The 17,052-nt window shown below is 44.8% G+C and overlaps 1 protein-coding gene and 1 long non-coding RNA gene across 3 annotated transcripts; one reads left to right on the forward strand and one right to left on the reverse strand.

Moving 5' to 3' along the window:
- The first annotated feature begins 86 nt into the window (after nucleotides 1-86).
- On the forward strand, nucleotides 87-7,709 carry LOC144328585 (uncharacterized). Its single transcript, XR_013393810.1, has 4 exons — nucleotides 87-442; nucleotides 4,367-4,591; nucleotides 5,496-5,531; nucleotides 7,011-7,709. It is a non-coding gene; the product is annotated as an uncharacterized LOC144328585 (long non-coding RNA).
- On the reverse strand, nucleotides 6,966-16,390 carry LOC114602265 (phospholipase A2 inhibitor and Ly6/PLAUR domain-containing protein-like). 2 transcript variants are annotated; one of them, XM_077932576.1, is made up of 6 exons: nucleotides 16,233-16,390; nucleotides 14,885-14,947; nucleotides 13,790-13,903; nucleotides 11,178-11,330; nucleotides 9,815-9,964; nucleotides 6,966-7,523 (listed from the first exon to the last, which is right to left on the reverse strand). In XM_077932576.1, exons 1-6 carry the CDS (start codon nucleotides 16,288-16,290, stop codon nucleotides 7,252-7,254), a joined length of 810 nt encoding a protein of 269 aa, XP_077788702.1. In that variant the 5' UTR covers nucleotides 16,291-16,390; the 3' UTR covers nucleotides 6,966-7,251. The 2 variants fall into 2 exon arrangements, with proteins under 2 accessions (XP_077788702.1, XP_028596093.2); XM_028740260.2 differs by having other exon boundaries at nucleotides 14,831-14,947.
- Nucleotides 16,391-17,052: the final 662 nt, after the last annotated feature.

The following is a 17,052-nucleotide window of genomic DNA, read 5'->3' on the forward strand; positions in this document are numbered from 1 at the left end:
CTGTTCTGTAGAAGAGATCAGTCAAGCTTCCCGGAAAACAAGGTGGAGACGCCAAAGCACCTCCCCAGTGGGATACAGGCCAAGTGGGTAGTAGATCAACTTTGCAAACGGGAGGTCTCCTATACAAAACCATGCATCCCTCTCGGTTTGCTTTGATATTCATCAGCTATAGAAAACAATGTTAAAAGCATGAAGGGCTGAACACAGCCAAGAAAGCTCTGCTCACCACTGGGAAATATGCAACAGCAACAGCTACTATTCTAGGCACAGCCAACTTTTATGGGACTGACTTGTGACTTGTAACTTCATTTTTGTGACTTGTTTTTGTGACTGTGTAGAACCCAGTTCAGCTACAGATTGATTGATTGATTGATTGATTGATTGTGTGACTGCAGAAATGGATAAAAGCCCCCCATCCAAATAATGACTATCATCAGTGCAGGTAAGGAAAAAAAATAATTTTAATTTTTATCATCTACAATACTGTCTTATTTATTTTATAATACAGTACATTGCCAACAAAGGTCCGTATAGTTAAAGCTATGGTTTTCCCGGTAGTGATGTATGGAAGTGAGAGCTGGACCATAAAGAATTGGCTGATCGCCAAAGAATTGATGCTTTTGAATTATGGTGCTGGAGGAGACTCTTGAGAGTCCCATGGACTGCAAGAAGATCAAACCTATCCATTCTGAAGGAAATCAGCCCTGAGTGCTCACTGGAAGGACAGATCCTGAAGCTGAGACTTCAATACTTTGGCCACCTCATGAGAAGAGAAGACTCCCTGGAAAAGACCCTGATGTTGGGAAAGATGGAGGGCACAAGGAGAAGGGGACGACAGAGGACGAGATGGTTGGATAGTGTTCTCGAAGCTACCAGCATGAGTTTGACCAAACTGCGGGAGGCAGTGGAAGATAGAAGTGCCTGGCGTGCTCTGGTCCATGGAGTCACGAAGAGTCGGACACGACTAAATGACTAAACAACAACAACAACACAGTACATTGATTATTGCTTTCATTTTATGGATCAATGGTATTGTCTTGTTAGATAGGAAAATCCATGTTAAATTGCTGTGTTAGGGGTTGTTTTTAAAAGTCTGGAATGGATTAATCCATTTTGCATTACTTTCTATGGAAAAGCATGCCTTGGTTTTAGAATGCTTTGGTTTTGGAACAGACTTCCGGAATGGATTAAGTTTGGGAACCAAGTTACCACTGTATTTGTGCTGAATCTTCCACCATTCCGTTTATTGCATGTCCTCAAATGCAAGTGTTACAAGAGAGGGAGGAAATAAATAAATAAATAAATAAATAAATAAATAAATAAATAAATAAATAAATAATAAATAAATAAATAAATAACTAACCAGAAGGCCCTCGGAGCTGGACCTCAGTGTCCAGGCTGAATGATGGGGGTGGAGATGCTCCTTCAGGTATGCTGGGCCGGGCCACTTAGGGCTTTAAAGGTCAGCGCCAACACTTTTAATTGTACTCGGAAAAATCCTGGAAGCCAATTTAGGTCTTTCAGAACCAGTGTTATATGGTCTTTGTGGTTACTCCCAGTCACCAGTCTAGCTCCCGCATTGTGGATTAATTGTAGTTTCCGGGTCACCTTCAAAGGTAGCCCCACGTAGAGCACATTGCAGTAGTCCAAGTGGGAGATAACCAGAGCATGCACCACTCTGGCGAGACAGTCCATGGGCAGGAAGGGTCTCAGCCTGTGTACCAGATGGAGCTGGGAGACAGCTGTCCTGGACACAGAAGTGACCTGCGCCTCCATGGATAGCTGTGAGTCCAAAATGACACCCAGGCTGTGCACCTGGTCCTTCAGGGGCACAGTTACCCCATTCAGGACCAGGGAGTCCCCCTCACCCACCCACCTCCTGTCCCCCCAAAACAGTACTTCTGTCTTGTCAGCCTCAATCTGTTAGCCGCCATCCATCCCCCAACCACCTCCAGACATTCACAGAGGACATTCTCCGCTATTCACCACCCACTCTCTCCATGCCATGGATAAGAGAGGGAGAGGAAGGAGCAGGGTGGGGCACAAACTTAGTCTGCTTGATGGGAGACAAGCTCAGCCGCAGTGCCTCAGGGGAAACAAAGGGGAACATAAAAAAGCTTGAGATGGAGAACATGAGGGGTGCGGCCTTGCAACACCGTTCAACAACAAGGAGAACCAGCACACATTTCTCCCCCCTCCTCCATGGAGAAACAGGGAACATGTTGGGATACCTAGGGCCCTAAATAAGGATCCCAGTGTTGGGACACTTGGCCCTCATTCCCTGCCAGAAAGACCATCTCCAGGCTCTCCCCCTAAGACCCACGGGGGGGGGGGGCAGACAGCAGTGGCATAGCATGGGTGGCCAGCAGCCAGGGCCACATGGAGAGGGTGTGGGAGGAAAGGAAATGGACAGAGTACACATGGACATTCAACTGCCTAATGGCCTCTGCATCACCCAGAAGCTGCAGAGATGAGAGAAAAAGAGTTGTTCTGTTGTCTGAAGAGGTCAATTCCTGGTTCACATGGAGAAGTCATTCATTTGTTGAATGGTCTCTTTAAATTTGAAGGTTCATTATTGTTCCACAAAATGTGCGTGTCTTTAAGGGCCAGAGCAAATAACGTGACCCAGTTTTACAGCTGTGAAGAAGTATAGCAGGTGCTGTTAAGTTGTGTTAATTAAGCTGTGTCAGCAATTGGGTATAGTATATAAAGAGCTCTGACCAAACTGCGGGAAGTAGTGGAGGACAGAGGTGCCTGGCGTGCTCTGGTCCATGGGGTCACGAAGAGTCGGACACGACTGAACGACTAAACAACAACAACAACAACAAATATAAAGAGCAGCACCTAGCTCTCTCAGTCCCCGGGGGTTGGGTTGGTGGATAGGTTATGCTTATTGATATGTTTAGTGTAAAAGGAGTTTTTGTTTTTGTTATTAAAACCTAGCTAAAGTTATTTTGCGTTCCTTGTAATGTGTGGTCTCCCCAGCACGCTTTCTGCAGCGCAACTAATCTGCAAATAGCCAACAGTTCTGTTGTCTGAAGAGGTCAATTCCTGGTTCACATGTCAATTCCTGGTTCACAAGTCATTTTCAACAGAGCCCAGCAACGGAAGCACACACATCTGTATTGAGGCTGCACTGGTTGGTGAAATTTTGCACCCCTAACCATTTTGCTCCTGGGGCAACCATCCCTGTGTCCCCCCCTCCCACATACTATGCCACTATGCCACAGCCAGGGCCAGGAAAAAAAGGTTTAACAAAGGAGTGGTTCCAAGCATTTCTCCGCAAAGTTAAGGCCAAACAAGTACAAGCCAAATGCAATTCTACTTTTCCTATCTGGACATATAACATTGATGACTTACAGCAGGCTTCCTCAACCTCGGCCCTCCAGATGTTTTTGGCCTACAACTCCTATGATCCCTGGCTAGCAGGACCAGTGGTCAGGGATGATGGGAATTGTAGTCTCAAAACATCTGGAGGGCCGAGGTTGAGGAAGCCTGCCTTACAGCATGTCTGATTTGCCTAATCTTGGGGTAGTTGATTCTCATGAGACTAAGAGATTCTGTTTTATACTTTGTGCATACCAGTTATCAAAGTCACCAGGCTACGCCAGAGCTTCATCTCTTCAAATGACACAGATCACCCATGCAAATGTTCTGCAGCCTCTTTAATCCAGCCCTGGCAAATGGGACTAATTTGGAGAGGGAAACCTCTGTTGAAGTGGCCGGAAACATGTACCTTCCTCATTTTAGTATGCTGTTAGCCAAAAATATAGAAACTGTTATAAGACAAATCTGCTCCTTTTCCCTTATGGGGTACCCAAGAGCCCGTATAGAGTCCTTATGTAGGTTCTCTATCGGTAGGAGAAAATAACGGAGGCCAGCCAGAGAACATTAAGAAGCAAAACAACTGGTAAGCAGGATCTTTATTAAACTGTTGCGACAGGGTGCTCACCCCCCCCCTCCCAAGCAGGAGGGAGGAGGAACCCAGAACAATGGTGTGCAAGCCCTTATATAGACTTTTGAAATTGCCACCCTGTAGCTCAAGACCCCCCCCCCCAATACATCATACATACATCCTACAGAAGGGGCGGTCTACAGCAGAATCCTTTCTGGCAAGAAACATGTTAATGCATTTACCTGGAAAGCCTGGCTATTCTTTTGTGATGATAAATACTTAATTCCTGAGTCCAGGTCACAGGCTCGCCCTGTTCATACCACTACACCACACTGCAGAGGAACATCTGAGGTCACTGAAAGAGTCAAAATGGCTTTAGGACTGTTTTCCTATACTGTTTCAGACATGTGGTTTATATATTTGTGTATGTGTTTGCCTGGTGCATTTATAAACATTTGTTTTATGTCTTAGATCTTATAAACTCATAACGGACACTAACAGAAAGTGCATCCAAGTCGCAATGCAGACAGAAAAATGCTGGTTGCCGATAGAAGCTAATCTTCTTGCCACACACAACTTTGGATCCTTGGCCCAAAGTCAAGCTGCTGATTGATCCTGTTCCCCTGCTCCCATTTTGCTCTGCAGCTTGCAAACAAATTTGAAAGTCTCCCACTTTGCTGCTGGCTGGAGTTAATGGTGAGAAGTCATGGAAGTAGATGCTGCAACCAGTACTGAAAGAGTTTTGCTTGGGGAGGTGGCTGCACTACATGCCAATTTATTTTGTTATAAAATCTTATGTTTCTGGCCTATGTTCCAGAAGACGCATGGCACTAAGTAGGAAGGAAGCTATGCATTATTTGCCCTAGCAACAACTGCCTCTACCCCTCCCTTTCTCAGATATCTTTAAAGGGAGATGGAGTATTATTTTATCCAGAGTTCTGGAGGGGAGAAGTTGCGTTTAGGTGGTATCTGTGTGAGCCAGGAAGGAATGCAGGGCCTCAGATGGGAAATCAAGGAGAGACGCCTTCTAAATTTAAACAGCCTGTTCCCAAAAGTAACTCTGGTTGTACAGTTACATAAAGTCCAGTGGCTGACAGATGAAAAACAGGCACGCTGTTGTAACACTCCCATCTATGAAACATGAGCCCCACTTTACTGGGGATGAACTCCTCCAGTGTTTCATCTTCATTTACTGTAATACAGCTGCTTCTTCACTCTCATCCAACCCACGCACCCTCCCAGCAATGGGGCGGGGGGAGAATGAGATTATGTACGTTGTTTGTTATCGTTAAAAATCTATTTGTCCCAGAGTAGGGGAAGTGGTGTGTGTGTGTGTGTGTGTGTGAAATCAACGTCAGATAAAATGTTCCCACAAACCAAAGTAGACCTCAGAAACTGAGAAACTAGCAAGCTGTGTGCATTCCATGGCGCCTTAGGGTAGTGATGTGTGAACATGTCTTAATCCTTCTGCCATTCATTTTCATCCTGTGTTTTTTTCATTCTCCTGCAATTGGTCTGTTTTGCACAAGAGTTTCTTCCATTCACTGACACAGAAATATACCTTCTTCTCCACCTTTTTTTTATTTTGCAAATATTGCAGGTACACGATAGACCTTCACATCTCAGTCATCAACAGGTACTGTTACAAATCTATCGCCTTCTTAGCATGTTCCCTTCCAAACATAATTAATTTCCAGAGTGGCAGCCCTGTTAAGTCTTTTGCAGAGAAAACAACACAGATTCTTCTGGCACCTAAAATACAAAGTGAAACGGCTAATGGCCCATCACAAACCCATTAGCGTCTGCCATCCTAATCACATCTACTCAGAATTAAATCCCATGGAATTGAATTGAGCTGACCCCCAGGAAAGTGGGGCTAGGACTGCAGCCTTGCTTACATGATTTCATTGTACAGTCTAAACTGTTGTTGTTGTTTAGTCGTTTAGTCGTGTCCGACTCTTCGTGACCCCATGGACCAGAGCACGCCAGGCACCTCTGTCCTCCACTACCTCCCGCAGTTTGGTCAAACTCATGCTGGTAACCTCAAAAACACTATCCAACCATCTCGTCCTCTGTCGTCCCCTTCTCCTTGTGCCCTCCATCTTTCCCAACATCAGGGTCTTTTCCAGGGAGTCTTCTCTTCTCATGAGGTGGCCAAAGTACTGGAGCCTCAGCTTCACGATCTGTCCTTCCAGTGAGCACTCAGGGCTGATTCCCTTAAGAATGGATGCATTTGATCTTCTTGCAGTCCATGGGACTCTCAAGAGTCTTCTCCAGCACCATAATTCAAAAGCATCAATTCTTCGGTGATCCGCCTTCTAAACTAGGCATGTCCAAAGTCCATTTTGGGGACATAATCCGGCCCGCCGGTCGGTTTAATCCAGCCCCTGTGGCAGTTTATTTCCTGGGGTAAAATCCTAAAAAACCCTCAACAACTTCAACCCTAAAAAAAGTTGAACAACTTCGGTTGGCCCATTGGTCGGCCCTCACGGCCCTTCACTTCATCAAATCTGGCCTTCTTTGAAAAAAGTTTGGATACCACTGGCTAAAGTCTGTGCTATTTCTCGAGAAAAAGAGATGCCGGAGCTCACCATGAACTTCTCCCTTGTTCTCTAAGAATGGCAATGGACTCCGAGAGGTGGGCTCTGGCTGAAAAAAAAGCATTCGTAAAGAATAGTTGACATTTTGTTCATGCCCTGGGTTGTAGGCATATTAAATATTTTACAAGCACTCTAATGTGACTTATTAAAGTCATTTTTGTAATACAGTGGTACCTCAGGTTACGAACTTAATTCGTTCCGGAGGTCCGTTCTTAACCCGAAACTGTTCTTAACCTGAAGCGTGCTTTCACTAATGTGGCCTCTTGCTGCTGCCGTGCCACTGACATGCAATTTCCATTCTCATCCTGGGGCAAAGTTCGCAACCCACAGCAACTACTTCCGGGTTAGCAGAGTTTGTCACCCAAAGCATTTGTAACCCAAGGAACTTCATAAATGTGTATTTTATGCAGGAAATAGCTGTGTTTGCCTCTGCTGAAACATAATGCTTGAATGAACTTATACTTTAAATATTTGTAGTAAATATGACTTTATGTTTGACACCTTGAAACCCTCAGGTTGTAACTGAAGAGGAGCATAGGCAAAGTCGACAGGTTACTCCATACTCTCCAACATTTATCCGATGAAACCAGTCCTAAGGAAAAGCAGGACATCGGAAAACAGGATAGCTTCTGTAAATGCGGGACTGTCCCTGGAAAACAGGGACACTTGGAGGGTCTGCATGTTTGTGTGTATGTTGTGTACAGCCCTATTATGTTATGTACACTATGGCAGACTTGTCGCTGCAGAGGAGAGAGATCAAGTGAAGCGCTTTATCAGCCAGGATGAGAGACTGGGTGGAACGCAGAAGGAGGACACTGGAAGCAGCAGTGTGCAGAGGAAAAGGGTCCCCAGCCAGGAGTGTTGGTGGTGAAGACAGGCAGCATTCTTCGCAGAAGGGGCTGCGTAGCATTCCCTGACTGTGGACAGTGTGTAAGTGTAAACACCAGCAAAAACAGCCATCCCCTTGCTATGCTCGCAGACGCTGGGCACAGCACAACCTCTGGCTGCAAACCTTTCATTCGCAGCAACTGCAAAGCAAAAAAAAAAGAAGAGGCAGAGTCATGTCTCATGGATCCTTCATTTGCTTTTGTTTTTCTTTAATCTCCACACATGGTGTTTTGTTCTGAGCTCTGTTAAGCTCCGGTCAGTGTCATTGCCTTGGTGTAAGCCGAAACCTTCGAGTAGAATTAAATCTGATCTACCCTGCTGTAAAACCAATGAATTTTCTTTGGGCTCTTTCTGGTTCTCTTGAACTCCCCGGGCTTCTAGGCCCCATCTGGGCTATCCATTTTAAGCAGTATCAAGTCGCTTTAAACATCCACAGATTCCCCCAAAGAATCCTGGGAGTTGTCATTTGTTAAGGGTGCTGAAAGGAGACTCATGTTCCCCAACAATTCCCAGAATAGTTTAATAAATCCATCCCTCTTTTCAGGGAACTCTGGGGACTGTATCTGGGAGGCAGAGGGAATAAGGAGTTTGCTAAGAACTCTCAGCACCCTTAACAAACTACAGTTTCCAGGATTCTTTGGAAGAAGCCAGGACTGTTTATAGTGGCAAAAGATAGACATAATATTTTACAATGACAGGAAGAAACATTATGGACAGAATAACTGCCACACACAGGAAGAACTATGAGAGAGTTTGAATGCTTCTCCTGTAGCTTTATAAATCATTTAATGTGTCAGTACGAATGGAAGTCGTTAAAACTGCAGTTGCTGTATAAGGGATTGTTATTTTGAGTGCAGCATAACTGAAATTTATAAGATTTTGGAACGCTGAAATAAAGTAAATCATCCAACCATCAATTCTAGCTCGTGGGGTGGGGGGGGGCACCCAATTTGTCATCTGAATGATTGGTATTACTACTTGTATTATAATTTGGCATTGTTATAATGAGGCTGTTATTGTAATTGAAAACTAATAAAAATTATTATCAAAAAAGAGTACTGTTTATAGTTGTATGATACTGCTTTAGCCCTGCTGCTGAACAGAGTTTTTGGGGAAAGGAGTAAGTTACAGCAGCGGGATTTACCCCCGTTTAAATTGCATTAGCTTCTTAGAGTTTATATTTGTCTCTGTACCACAAACTCACTGATGGCAACTCTCTTAATTCATCCTCATGTGGAAAATAAACCCATCACCATCCCAGCTGGGTCGCTCTGGCCAGTTTGGTGTACTGTAGTTCTTAAAGTGTGGGACTAGGAGCTAGGAGATTGTGGTACAAATCCCCTCTCAGCTGTGAAGCTCATTGGGTGACCTTTGGCTAGTCATCTGCCTCTCAGTCTAACTTGCCTCACAAGGTTGTTGTGAGGAGGAAATGGGGAGGAGGGAAACTCTGAATGGAGCTCCTTGAAAAAAAGGTGGGGGTATAAATGCTTTTTAGCATCCTAAAAAGCAGAGACATCACCTTGCCAACAAAGGTCCGTATAGTTAAAACTATGGTTTTTCCAGTAGTGATGTATGGAAATGAGAGCTGGACCATAAAAAAGGCTGATCGCCAAAGAATTGATGCTTTTGAATTATGGTGCTGGAGGAGACTCTTGAGAGTCCTATGGACTGCAAGAAGATCAAACCTATCCATTCTGAAGGAAATCAGCTCTGAGTGCTCACTAGAAGGACAGATTGTGAAGCTGAGGTTCCAATACTTTGGCCACCTCATGAGAAGAGAAGACTCCCTGGAAAAGACCCTGATGTTGGGAAAGATGGAGGGCACAAGGAGAAGGGGATGACAGAGGACGAGATGGTTGGACAGTGTTCTTGAAGCTACGAACATGAGTTTGACCGAACTGTGGGAGGCAGTGGAAGACCGGAGTGCCTGGCGTGCTCTGGTCCAAGGAGTCACAAAGAGTCAGACACGACTAAACGACTAAACAGCAACAAATGCAATAAAAAATAAGCATTTAAAGCAGTATCATGCCACCTTAAAGAGTTGCGGCTTCCCAAAAGCACAGAACTACAATTTGCAAAATTCCCACAAAAGAGAAGTAGACTATTAAATCACTATGAGAACTGTAGCTCTGTGAGGAAAATAGGGGTTCTCCTAGCAAAACTCGGCAACAAACTACAGCTCCCAGGATTCTTTGGGGGAAGCCATGACTGTTTAAAGTGGCATGATACTGCCTTAAACATATAGTGCAAATGGAGCTGTGTACTAGATTCTTAATTTCAGGGTTGTGGGTTAAAGCCCCACATTGGGCAAAAGATTCCTGTGTTCCGGGGGGGGGGGGGGGTTAGACTCGATGATCCCATGGTGTCTTCCAACTGATTCATGTCAGTTGAATTCAGCTCTCTTCCTCAGCTTTGTTCCCTGCTGACTTACCTTCTACTGATTCCAGAATGCCTGTAATGTGAACGCAATGGTCCTCTGTTCCAGTACAATCCATGGACCCTTCAGCTTCACACGAATGCGAATCTTTCGCATAGCAAGCTGGGCAGGTGAAGCCGTTCCTTGTCGTATTGACTGGGGGTACTGGGAGGAAGGAAAGGGAATACAATCACAGGAGTCAGAATGCAACAGAACGAACCCAAGAAAGGATGGATCAATGAACCACCCAAAGCCCACACTATTCAACGCCTTTCCTCCCAGGCTTCGGCAGGTAGAAACACATCTGTAGCAAGATCCACTGGGAAGAGCAGGGCTAGGATCCAGCAGATTTCTGCCTGAGCTGGCAGTTTCCCAGCACAGCCAGGCGGTGCTAGCTTAGCTCCCTCATCTTCACCTCGGCCAGAGATATGACAGCATTTCTCTCCCAACCTGGCTCAGCCAGGCGCCAGTTGGGTGAGCTGAGCTGGGTGAAGGCTGGACCAAAGAGGGGAGAGTTAGGCTGGATCCTATGCCCAATCAGCTTGGTCACGTGACCTGGCAACATGGCATAAATTATGCAGAAAAAAAGGGTGCAGTAACTCAAACCCTATTTTACAGGCTTGTTTTCCCCACTGCCAGGCTTAGGTCATCTCAGACAACCATGGCACCTGAATCAAATTTGTATTTTGTGTGCTTTCTGCTGGCTTAATTTACACTGGAACTGTTTAACACCCACTGTACAATTAGTCCTCTGCAGGAGGGGGAATTTGGTCTGTTTTTGTTTTATTTTGTATTCTTCGTTTCTAGTTTTCTGGTGTGAACCACCCTGGGGTCTTCAATCGAAGGGCAGTACAGTTGTACCTTGGAAGTCAAACAGAATCCATTCTGGAGGTCTGTTCGAATTCCAAAACGTTTGGAAACCAAACCGCGGCTTCTGATTGGCTGCAGGAAGCTCCTGCAGCCAATCGGAAGCCACAGAAGCCTGACGGGCGTTTGGCTTCCGAAAACCGTTCAAAAACCTGAACGCTCACTTCCGCACTTCCAGGTTTTGATCATTCGGGAGCCGATTTGTTCAGGAGCCAAGGCATTTGACATCCAAGGTATGACTGTATACAAATTTAATAAATAATAATAAAATGGTGGTGGTGGTGGTGGTGGTGATGATGATGATGATGATGATGATGGGGAGGGAAGAGTTGCAGCATGACTATGGTACTCACAGTCATTTATCCATTTTGCCTGGGGGCTTCGAAAAGGTTGCCAGCCCCTGCTTTAAAATAAGCAAAAGAGCTCTATGGTGTCCTTGTCATTTATTACAGCACCCCCTTCAGGCCTGGAGACGCATCTTCAAAGCCAGGCAAGTACAGGAGATACATACATTTAGCCATTTGCTTCTGGCAGCCCTCTCTCTTACAGCACACGGCGCTTCTTCGCAGCATGATCCCAGGCCCAACGGTCATGGTCCGGATGCCAGCTTTGCAAGCTCTGTGCCCAGTGCAGGACTTCAAGGAACCTGCAAATGCCACAACGCCTAGGCGAAGAAAGAAAGAGTTTGAAAAGGGAAGGAAACGCTGATAGATCAGTGCAGGGCTGGGCAGAAGGTGAATCAGAAATAACTATGAGGTCTCCAGAGGTCCATTCACACATTACACCGAACTATCTCTGCACATGCATAAGTTTACGTGTTGATTTTTAATGTTTGACATTTTATTAAGTTTTTATATGTGCTGGTAGCTGCCCAGGGTAGCTAGGGAAACCCAGTCAGATGGGCGGAGTATTATTATTATTATTATTATTATTATTATTATTATTATTATTATTATTTATTGCTTATACCCCCCCTCCATCTGTCTGGGTGGCTCCCAACATAATATTAAAAACATGATAAAACATCAAACGTTAAAAACTTCCCTAAACAGGGCTGCCTTCAGATGTTTTCTAAAAGTCAGGTAGTTGTTTATTTCCTTGACATCTGATGGGGAAAAGAGGGGGCAAATTGCATTAGAAACATTATTTCCATATATGCCTAGAAATCTGTTGAATCCTAATGGTTTTACTATCAAAATAAAAATCAGACGGTATTACAGTCATACCTCATGTTACGTTTGCTTCATGTTACACTTTTTCAGGTTGCGCCCCACAGCAACCCCGAAGTACCGGAAAGGGTTACTTCTGGGTTTCGCCACTCACGCATGCACAGTAGCGCTAAATCGCACTTCATGCATGTGCACAAGCACCAAATCACGCCGTGCACCTGTGCAGATACGGCGCTTCAGGTTGTGGGCTTTTCACATTGCGAACAGGCCTCCGGAATGGATCCCATTCGCAACCAGAAGTACCTTTGTAATGCTAAGAAGCAGTGACACCTGCTGGACAAATATCAGAAGATAGATTTATATCTGGAAAAGACCCTGATGATGGGAAAGATGGAGGGCACAAGGAGAAGGGGACAACAGAGGATGTGATGGTTGGATAGTGTTCTCGAAGCTACAAGCATGAGTCTGACCAAACTGTGGGAGGCAGTGGAAGACAGGAGTGCCTGGCGTGCTCTGGTCCATGGGGTCACGAAGAGTCGGACACGACTAAACGACTAAACAACAACAACAGATTTATATGGTTGAGAGCAGTAACAGTCTAGAGTCTTTTGGGCAGTATGAGCTGAGGTTAATTAATTCAGGATTACTTGTTTTAGGCTCCAAAAGACTGAATGTAAATTAAGGAGTGAATGTATGTTAATTTATGTTGAGGTATGCTAATTTATTTAGTGGACGCGGGTGGCGCTGTGGGTTAAACCACAGAGCCTAGGACTTGCTGTTCAGAAGGTCGGCGGTTCGAATCCCCACGACGGGATGAGCTCCCGTTGCTCGGTCCCTGCTCCTGCCAACCTAGCAGTTCGAAAGCACGTCAAAGTGCAAGTAGATAAATAGGTACTGCTCCGGCGGGAAGGTCAACGGCGTTTCCGTGCGCTGCTCTGGTTCGCCAGAAGCGGCTTAGTCATGCTGGCCACATGACCCGGAAGCTGTATGCAGGCTCCCTCGGCCAATAAAGCGAGATGAGCGCCGCAACCCCAGAGTCGTTCGCGACTGGACTTAACGGTCAGGGGTCCCTTTACCTTATGTTAATTTATTTAGCAAATTTCTACGCTGCTTTTCAGCAACAGAAAGTTCACATAGCCAAAGGTGGCTTACAAACCTGTTCTAATAATGCTGTTTAAAATCTGAGGACAGGTGGGCTTTCCTATGAAGATCTTCCACCCTTAAAGCAAAAGAAGAGACTCTCCCACCTTACGCCTGACAGCTTTCACAGTTTTGGACTGTCTTGGAGAGCAACCCCTCCCTGTCCTCTCCTCCTAAAGACCAAAATTAGGAATGGGTCAGAGAGTGTCCAGGCCAGGAGGACAGGGCTATAATAAATATATCTCCTATCCACTCTCACCAACCCTACTAGTTTGGAGCACAGGGTTATGAGTTTTGGAGCCAGTCAGAACAATAACATAAACAACCAGTTATGCATTGATACTAAACCCCCAGTGCTGGTCTTTCGTTCATACAATTGAAGAAAGCATCCCTATCTATCTGAAATCTTTAATCATAAATATGATGACGACTGCTGCAAAAACAGTAGTGTGAAAAACTGGGGGGGGGGGGAGGGGGATACGTAAGCCCCACATATAAGGGAGCAGTTGCAGAAATATTTAGAAATGGCACACCAGCTGATTTAGCTGATAGGAGAAAGGCAACTTTTCAGCTCAGTGAGTTGATAGAAAGATAGGCTTGCTTCATCAATTGCTGGAATGAAAATTATGGAAAGGTAAGTCTTGAAAGACATCTTTCTTTCTTTCTTTCTTTCTTTCTTTCTTTCTTTCTTTCTTTCTTTCTTTCTTTCAAATAACGGTTTATACGCAGTTTGACATACTGTTTATTGACTAACAATAAAAACAGATAGGCTATATAAGAGAAATCGACCAACAACTGTGTCTCCTTTGCCTACCCAGGGTGGTCTCCCCTAAAATGCTTGCGCAAGTGTCTTCCCCCAGGAAGCAAGGTTGCATCTTCCCACGGCACATCTCCCCTCCTGCAATGCAGACTTCGCAAGACATCAGACCTGTTGGAGATATAAATAAGCAGCAAAAGCAATTGGAGCTAACATCACAGAACCACATTCACAGTCACATATTGCTTTTCAACTGCTGAACACTCCCTGCCGTCCTACGGTAGCGCCTCAAGTTGCTACCTTATCTGAGAGGAAGCCTCTTTCTCTTATGGGAGCCTTGATGTCTCACAGGGCTTTGACGAACCATTAAGTAAAATAAGCACGTGCTTTGGGCATCAAGGGAAGGGGGCACCACAGAAAATCCCTGAGGAAAGCTTCAGATGTGGCTACTGAAGTAGAGACATGGACCCACATTTTCCAAAGCAATTTGGGAACCGAAGCCATCCTTTGAAATTTGCACTGCTGCAATGCCGGATTTTTAGCATTAACGGTCACAAATTTCTCAGCTAAAAGTTCATTTTCTCAGTTGAATTATATTAAAAATCCCAACAGAACAACTATGCAACAAGGCAGGCTGGATGCCTTTTCTCTACTAAGTACAGAAGCGGACGTGTCAACCTAAGTTTAGTTTTGAGGATCTAGTCAAAGGCTTTGCAATTAGAAAAAGCAGGAGAATATTTTTTCCAAATATAAATAAAATGGAAGTATACAAAAATAAACATTATTTCCCACCTTACTGAAGGTTTTGTTTCATTTCAAATAATAATATTTTTTTGCTTATTATTGATTATATTTTGAATTAGATATATTTGGGGGCACCAAAATCTTTTAGGGCCTCTCAAGGTCTTAATCTGGCCCTGATGTCTTAAGACTTAAGCATTTAACTGCAAAGTATGGTTTCATCTGGACTCTTTCACCTCTGATCCTTATTCTCTCTTGGTTGCCCATTTTATTAGGTGCTTCCTGCGCTTCCCCCTTTTCTTATCTCAACATACGTTATTGTTTACTCATTGCTCTTGCCATGTCCATGATCCTTGCCTTTGCCTGCCTTTCAGAAGCTTGTAATTATTCATATCCTCTTTGTGTACTTACTGTGATGTCCGTGCCGTTCGTTATCTCCTTTATGTGTCCTTGTTTCTTCTAGATGCTGTACACCTGTTAGAATGAGAATAAGCCCCTGATTTTAAAAGAGGAAATTAAAGCCTTTTTCTTTTCCTGACAGGGAGACAAAATCCCTGAGGAAAACTTCAGAGGTGTCTGCTGAAGTAGAGACATAGACCCACATTTTCCAAAGCAATTTGGGAACCGAAGCCATCCTTTGAAATTTGCACTGCTGCACAGATTTCTAGCCACATGATGTGTACAGAAATGCATATACTGGGATAAAATGCACATAAGAACACACACAACAGTGAAAAAATATATACAAAAACGCTTCGTAAAGGGGGGAAATGACTTTGCAAAAATGTGTCTGTTAGGGGAAAGTGCATATAAACATACCGCTACATACAATGGGAGGGGTTCTCAGCAAAATGCCGGCAAATTTCCGTGGGGATTCAGGAAAAGAATTTGCAAACTGTTGTAGGAATGTGGAGAACCGAGCTTAAAACAGGAAAAATGAGAAGCTGAACTTGACAGGTCCGCCCATCCCTATCCTCAAGTCAAAGGAGCAGGGCCTTTTTAAAAACTGGTGACAAATGGACAATACCCAAAGCTCCTTCAACCCAAAATTGTGCCCAAAATGGCTGCAGTGCTCTTACAGGGAGAAATGGGATGCCTTGGTTTTTTCCAGGACAATTGCAAGGAATGCCACCTGGGCCTTTGGTAGCAGAGCAGGTGAAAATTTTGAGAAGGGCATCATTCAAGCTGCAGGCATGAAAACTGCCAAATTCCCCTCTTTCTCTGCCATTGTTAAAAGCACCATAGCCTTCCACCCCTTCCCCTATATCTGAGGCCTGGTTTTCACTAAGGCGGTCACAATGTCTGGGCTGGGGATGTGTGCGAGATTTGTTTGGGTTTGTATATTTGACCTACCCCATTTGCTCTTCCCAGACGGATGCACAAAGCAAAACCTACCACTCTCAAGGTTGCACGTCTCAAAATTTTGTGACGCAGATAAACCAAAGGTCTGAATTGCTACAAACCAGCTTTCTCCAATAAAATATCTGAGGGGTCCACACACACACACTCCAAAAAAGTTGATGGGCATTGCCATTAAAATGGTGGGTGCATGCCGTATTTTGTGATGCGGGACAGGGATTATCCAGGCTTCTCCCAATATTTTATTCAAGTTGGCCCCCCTGTACAGAAACACTTTCTCGCTCCTCTCTCTACCTCCCCCACCTCACTTCCAAAGCTCTTATCTTCCCACGCCACCTCCCAAATCTGCTTCTGTTTCAAATCTTTCTCAGCTGCAGAACAGATTTTGCATAGCGTTTACCTGCTGTCACCAGAGCAGAGAAGATGGAAAAGGCAAAGCAGGTGTGCATGGTGCTCATCCGTGCTCAGGCTGGGACTGAGAGCTACATTCAGCAGAAAAGAACAAGTTCCCCACAGTGACAATTTATGGGTAGGGTGCAGATTACATTTCAGACGGGACCGTGTGTATAGCTTAAGGTGATCCTCCCTGGCCATCTCTGGTCCTAGCCAGAGCCAGCCATAAAATGAATTGCAAACAATGAATCATGCAGGTTCCCTGGATGCCAGGGTGATGCTGTGAGAGCAGAAACAGTATAATAATGTTGTTATGGACCTTTATTACCACATGCAAGGCAAAAAAGCAAGAACTAGGCAAACAGAGGAGCCCATGGGAGCAAGTGTTGTTTTTTTCCATAGTTCTTTCCTGGTACTTTAGCGATTTCACCTCGATGTCCATTTATTACAAAAAAGCTGCTCACTTGACCCTGTTGTACAGAAGAGCAGAGTCATTCAAATTCAAAAACAGGTTCACAGAATCATAGAGTTTGGAGGTTACCTTTAAAGACAGCTCAATTCACCCTCCATGCCCACCTTCCACTGGCCCAAGCATATCTGCCCCAGGCCCCGGCAAACCATGCTACGTGACTATGTGGCTGCTCTCAGTCTCTGGGAGGAAAAGAGAGAAGAGTGGTTGTGGCCTGGAGAGTGTTCCAGAGATCCCAAGTGGGAAGTGGAGCCTGGGGAAATGGGGTGTGGCATGGAAAGAGTTTCAATGGACAGATACAGAGATCTGGAGGGCCACATTCAGTATCCATGCCTGAAGTTCCCTACCCTTTGTATAA

This window comes from Podarcis muralis, chromosome 7 (genome assembly GCF_964188315.1).
Source record: "Podarcis muralis chromosome 7, rPodMur119.hap1.1, whole genome shotgun sequence".
NCBI classification, from domain to species: domain Eukaryota; kingdom Metazoa; phylum Chordata; class Lepidosauria; order Squamata; family Lacertidae; genus Podarcis; species Podarcis muralis.

Coding starts and splice junctions, on each gene's coding strand:
- LOC114602265 (XM_077932576.1), bottom strand. CDS start 16,290: ATGAGCACCATGCACACCTGCTTTGCCTTTTCCATCTTCTCTGCTCTG. Junction 13,904..14,884: donor CGAACGGCACGGACATCACA/GTAAGTACACAA, acceptor TATCTCCAACAG/GTCTGATGTCTTGCGAAGTC. Junction 9,965..11,177: donor CCAGAAGCAAATGGCTAAAT/GTATGTATCTCC, acceptor CCTTCCTCCCAG/TACCCCCAGTCAATACGACA.